Here is a 5,914-nt window from a genome sequence, read left to right on the forward strand (position 1 = left end):
ACAAACTTCTAAGTGTGGTAGCTCACTCTAAAACCCAATTTACCTCTTGAGTTCATACTGTTCTTTTGAAATGTGTTCACGTGTTTGTACAAGTTTGGTGTATTGTTCATTTGTCTTTATCCAAATGTATTGAATGCATGATCGCTTTATTGAAACAACAAGGAGCTCATGGTTCCTAAGTGTGTTGCAGAAGATGTTCCTGAGCAACAACCTGGTGAAGGCAAGTGTCCTCTGACCTATTATGTCCTACTTACTTTATAATTCATTGTCCTGCATTACTTTATTGAAACCTAAGGATTGACTAGTCTGTATTTATCTTGTCCTTGCTTACTTTGGGTTATTATGGTCAGCTTTATGCTATTGCTTTACCTTAATCAACAAACATGATGTGAACATTTATGATACGATAATGTTATCCTGATGATGATCTTGTGATACTTTAGGGGACTCAGGTTGTTTCCTGAGTACCTCTCTATAAGGACCTGTTCGTTGAGTGACCACCCGGGATAACAGTGTAACCATGAGGGTGGAATGGGATGCCCTTAGCTGAATAATTAGATGAACCTAGGGGTGTAGTTAGGCATTGTCAGAGGGTCATCAATGGGGGGCAGGGCATAGTGCTTGCTCTGCTAGGGTGGGTGCCGAGGTTCATTCAATTTGGTTTTGTTAGTCACCCACCTTAGGGAGGGGTACTGTGTTTGTATGACTAGCGAAACGTAACGAGTAGCTATGCACCAGGGGAGTCTTTGTAAAGTCTACGTAGTGAGACCCTTCTAGGTCACCTTGATAGTGATCAATGGGGAGTCATGATCTCTGGGCAGAACGGGAATCACGACTCGTGGGTAAAGTGTGCAACCTCTGCAGAGTGTTAGAAACTGGTATATCAGCCGTGCTCACGGTTAAGAGCAGCCTTGGGATCCCCTTTGATTGGAAGAACTTTGGATTCTCTTATATGATGATGGTTAATGATGATGAATATAACTTTGATCTCTGGTATTTTCCTCTTAGAGGGAGTACATTTGGGTAATAACTAGGTTCATTACTAAAATTTGGCTCTACTATTAGTAATAAATACTTGACCAACTAAAAGAAACTGCTTTAACCTTAACTCCACATATAGCTAGTCCACTTTAGCCAAATGGGACCACTACAGGAAACTGGTTAAAGAACGTGGGTGAAAAACCGTCGAACTTAATGTAATAGGTCATCGAACTTACCATAAGAACGTGGGTTTACCGACGAATATAGCCGCCAACGATTTTTGGACGAACTTAGAGAAGTAAGTTCGACGGCCCCGACGAACTTAACATTAAGAACGTGGGTACCGTCGAACTTAACATTAAGAACGTGAGTTTTTAAGTTCGACAGGGGCCATCGAATTTGTTCCCGTAAGTTCGACGGCACCCACATTCTTATATTTAAGTTCGATGGGGCCACGTGGCCGTCGAACTTATGGGTCCTACGTGGGCCGGCGAGGGCTACACATTAAGTTCGACGGTACCCACGTTCTTAACGTTAAGAACGTGGGTACCCACGTTCTTAACCCTTTTCCAGAAAAAAATAAAAAATAGAGAAATGAAAAATTAGACACACATAATATCACATGCAACACAGAATATCACATACAATACAGATTTCAAACACATGGATATATGTACATATCACAAATTCCAGGCTAAGCACGTTCACATGGCAGGCAGGGACAAATATATTCACAAGGTAATACAAGACTACAAGTCCATAACATTAATTAACACGGTTACAAGAATAAGAATAGGAAGGTAATACAAGACTACAAGTCCATAACATTAATTAACATGGTTACAAGAATAAGAATACAACCTATTGACCAGAAATATGTTTATTAACTAACAAGGGTAGAAAAATAACTATAATTTTGCAATTGGTATTAGTATTATACAACATGCAAATGGAAGTACATATGTGCTTATAGGAAGCAGTGCCAATTGGGTTGTGTCAATTGGTCGCCACCCAGTAATAAGCTCAAGAAGCATGACTCCGAAAGAAAATACATCGGATTTTTCTGTGAGCTTGCCAGATGCTGCATACTCAGGTGCCAAATACCTAGAGCCAGGAAGATGTGTATTAGCAAGCCATAATTATTACTAGCATTAGCATAACAAGATGAATGTTGGAATAACTCTCCTAATAGCTGAGAATATGATGCAAATGACAAGGTTACAAAAATCTATAGGGTATTGTATCATTAAGGAAACTAACCAGATTCCGATCTAGTCTGAATTGCATCAGTATTAGGTAATGGCATCCACATGCTTAAAATTTTCAGCCAAATAGGTAAGCACCATGTCTGCCTATAATGTCTAACCTTGAACTTGAATTATAAGGTAGCATTTATACATACCCAAAGGTGCCCATTACTCTTGTCGAAATATGGGTGTTATTATTAGTAGTGAACTTTGCAAGTCCAAAATCAGCAACCTGTAGAGAGACAATTGTTAGATAAAATAAAGTTCAAAAAATTAAACGGTGGTCTGTACATTTAAGCAAGAAGGCTGTATAATTTCTCATCTGATGTGATTATAGACAAATTTCAACTAATTTGATCAAATTTCAAGCAAAAGCAAAACTTTACGGCCACCAAAATAGATTAGATAGCAGAGATCACTTTATAACAACATCAAACCAGATATAATTACTGGACTGCCAAAATGTCCTAACATAATATAACTTAATCAAGTGGTTTATATAAGCATTGTGTGACAAATACATTTTCAGTTAACAGAAACAGTCAGCTATTAACTCTAGAACAGAAAAGAAAAACTCACCTTAGCTTCAAATTTGAAGTCAAGAAGAATGTTAGTCAGCTATTAACTCTAGAACAGAAAAGAAAAACTCACCTTAGCTTCAAATTTGAAGTCAAGAAGAATGCTAAATGCCTTAATGTCGCGGCTTTCTCTGAAACAGCACAGAAGTCACCATCGTGGCTTCCTCTGAAAGAAACATAGATCCATGTGAGCATGCTAAAAGCGAGGAAGTCCGAAGATTGTGCAGCACATAGTTATAGAGCGATAATCATAGCTAGTGAGACTTCCTCGCAATCGTTAGTCGCAACATAATGCACTCACCAACAAGATTAAAGTGTCATTATATTGTACAACTGATGGTCTAATAGACAACGACTGCTAGGCCAATATGTAATATTTGAGTTGGACAGATAATAGAAGATAGAGGCAAGCAAAATCATACTGAAAAAAATAGGCTAGACTCTTGAATTAAGAAACATAGGAGATGCTGAAGTATGAAGCATGCTAATCCCAAAATTGGCAGGTGTAGATGTTCCTAGAAATTCTAAATGGGCTCGTACAACTGCAGTACTTTGCCACTAGCAGAGGTATTTCATCCACTCACAATGCCAGATACTTCCCATCCAAGCTAACTGAGAGTGTGGAGATAGGCTTCCCCAGAAGTCTTTTGTACCCAATTCTCTCCCAATCGCTTATATTCCAGACAACAGTAACAACTTTGGAACCTGCTCCAGTGATGAACACAAATCTAATCAAAATCTGCCTACCTTAAATTCCGCATATGTATAGCTCTCAAGGACAATTAAAAGCACACCTTTTGCAACAGTGCAAAACATGAACGGTTTCATGCCATCCCTAGAAAAGCGGCAGCACTCGATCTTCTCATCCTGTAGGCATACAAAGAAAAAAGTGGGGAAAACAAGTCAAAATTTCAACCATCTCAACAAGTAAATATAAATAAAAGAAAATTATCATAACATACCGAGGATCGAGTCAAATTGACCAGTGGTGCGCCATCATCTATCTTCCATATTCTTGCATATCCATCAATGGATGTTGAAACTAAGAACTCTGAGTCTAAACTACAAAATGAAACGCGCCAATGTTGTATCAGTTGGTGATGGTCGAGTTCAAAAGAAGTTGACATGTAGGTTTGGAATTAACTATATGTTATACTATCTATGTTTTCTTTTCGAGTTCAAAAGACAACTGTACTGAGTGTGTCCATTGTACATAAACATTTAGCTATAGTAATGATGATATTTATGGCATTCCTCTGTGAGCAATTAAAAAAAAGAAAAGATTCTGGAGTTGTAGACTTCGGAGCTGGTGGCAGCTCCGCCCCACGACTATGACTGCGCGTTGTTCACCACCGCCGCCAGCAAGGTTCGGCTCGAGGGCCGGATGCAGCACACGCCCTCACCCTGAAGAAGTAAAAGCGAGAAGGGGATCGATCGAGTTACCTACGGGGCTGGGCAGCTGAGCTCGCATAAGGCGCAGTAGTCGTCGGTGTAGAGCCAGGACATGGCGGGCGGTCATGGCGGCGAGGAGGGGGGCGACAGTGGTGGAGGAGAGGAGGTGCGCGACGTAGTGGCAGATGCACATGGTGCTGGTCGGCCGTGGGACGCCGTGGTGTGGGCATACCGGCATACGCATGGGGGAGCCGCGGGGTTCGGAGGTGGGCGGGTGTGGGCTAGGCGGAGGTGGGCGGGTGTGGGCTGGGCGGCGTGCTACTGCCAGGGGCAAGAGGAGGCTGACCGCTGTGGAGGAAGGATCTGGACGCCGGCGATGGGTGCCGCCATGGCAGCCGCGCGGAAGGGGGACGGGCCGGAGACGGGCAAGGACGGGAGCGAGATGTGGCAGAGGTCCACCTCGCCGAAGGTGAAGTACAACAGCGGTCTGGCGGTGCGGGTCCGGAGGTCCGGCGCGCGGCTTGCGAGTCTGAGTTTGGCGGCGGCGGCGTGGAGGGGATGAGAGCGTGTGAGAGACGGTGTCCGCGGGTTAGGGGTTTTTTAGTTAAGTTCGACGGTTTCCTGCTGGCCCACGAACTTAAATTAAAAACGTGGGTACCCACGTTTTTAATACCTTAAGTTCAACGGTTTTAGTCAGGCCGCACGAACTTAAATTAAAAACGTGGGTACCCACGTTCTTCGTCAAACCCATGAATTTAACTCAAATAAGAACGTCGGTACCCATTTTCTTAGTTTGCCCCACGAACTTTTGTCAGTTTCTTGTAGTGGACATTTGCTGAGTACGTTGATGTGTACTCACCCTTGCTTTGAAAACCACCCCCACCCGAGGTTGTCCCCACTGTATTCAGTGCTCAGGAGGAGATGCAGGCAACATGGAGGACTTTGAGGAGTTCCAGGACTACGACAAGTCTTAGTTATGTTAGTGGCAAACCCCCAGTCAGCTGCCTGTGAAGGCAATATCTGTTATGTTCGCTTTTCCACACATTGATAATGTTAATGACCATGTTAAGTAATGATTCTATGGATGTCTTGGACATATTGATGTAATAAAGTACCTATTCTGCTATTTATTTTGAGCAATGTGTGAGGATGTCCAATTATGTAATCGTTGTGTACGTGAATTTCTGATCCTGGCACGTACATGGTTCGCATTCGGTTTGCCTTCCAAATCGGGTGTGACATAAGTGGTATCAATGCCTTGCTGACTATAGGACCGCTAACCTAGACTAGAATGGTAGCCTTAAGGACTACAGACCCCCTACCCTTACCTTACCTTTGGTGTCACTTCAAAAGTTGGTCATCTTGACCAATTCTATGTTATATTACTATCTATATACTCACCTTACAAATTTTTTATCTCACTTTGCTTTATGTTTACTTGCTGGTCATATAGTTCTACTCTCACTCTTGTGCTTACGATGTCTTTTGTAGATGGCATGTATTAGATGCACTGCACGTAAGTCAGTAATTCCCTTTTTGCCCTCTCGCCTTGCGGAGCGCCCACTGTGCCGCACGGTGACAGGTCAGTCTAGCCACTTGGAGAGGCTGCATCGTCGCCTGCACGAAGAGTAGGAGCGCCGACGCTAGGAGCAGGAGCAGCAGGTCTCTTCCTCCTCGCCTCAACAGGAGCTGGATTTTGGAAGGCAACCCTCCCCT

General features: G+C 43.0%; 1 protein-coding gene across 2 annotated transcripts; it reads right to left on the minus strand.

Annotated features, from left to right (window-relative positions):
- Nucleotides 1-1,791: 1,791 nt before the first annotated feature.
- Nucleotides 1,792-4,761, minus strand: LOC109943102 (SEC12-like protein 1). Of its 2 annotated transcripts, none has more exons than XM_023301223.2 (7): nt 4,250-4,654; nt 3,769-3,863; nt 3,601-3,673; nt 3,391-3,511; nt 2,880-2,972; nt 2,384-2,460; nt 1,792-2,085 (listed from the first exon to the last, which is right to left on the minus strand). In XM_023301223.2, the coding sequence occupies exons 1-6, from the start codon at nt 4,440-4,442 to the stop codon at nt 2,397-2,399; spliced, it is 639 nt and encodes a 212-aa protein (XP_023156991.1). In that variant the 5' UTR covers nt 4,443-4,654; the 3' UTR covers nt 1,792-2,085; nt 2,384-2,396. The 2 variants fall into 2 exon arrangements, with proteins under 2 accessions (XP_023156991.1, XP_023156992.1); XM_023301224.2 differs by having other exon boundaries at nt 1,869-2,085; nt 3,769-3,868; nt 4,250-4,761.
- Nucleotides 4,762-5,914: the final 1,153 nt, after the last annotated feature.

Source organism: Zea mays, chromosome 10, assembly GCF_902167145.1.
Source record: "Zea mays cultivar B73 chromosome 10, Zm-B73-REFERENCE-NAM-5.0, whole genome shotgun sequence".
Taxonomy (NCBI): domain Eukaryota; kingdom Viridiplantae; phylum Streptophyta; class Magnoliopsida; order Poales; family Poaceae; genus Zea; species Zea mays.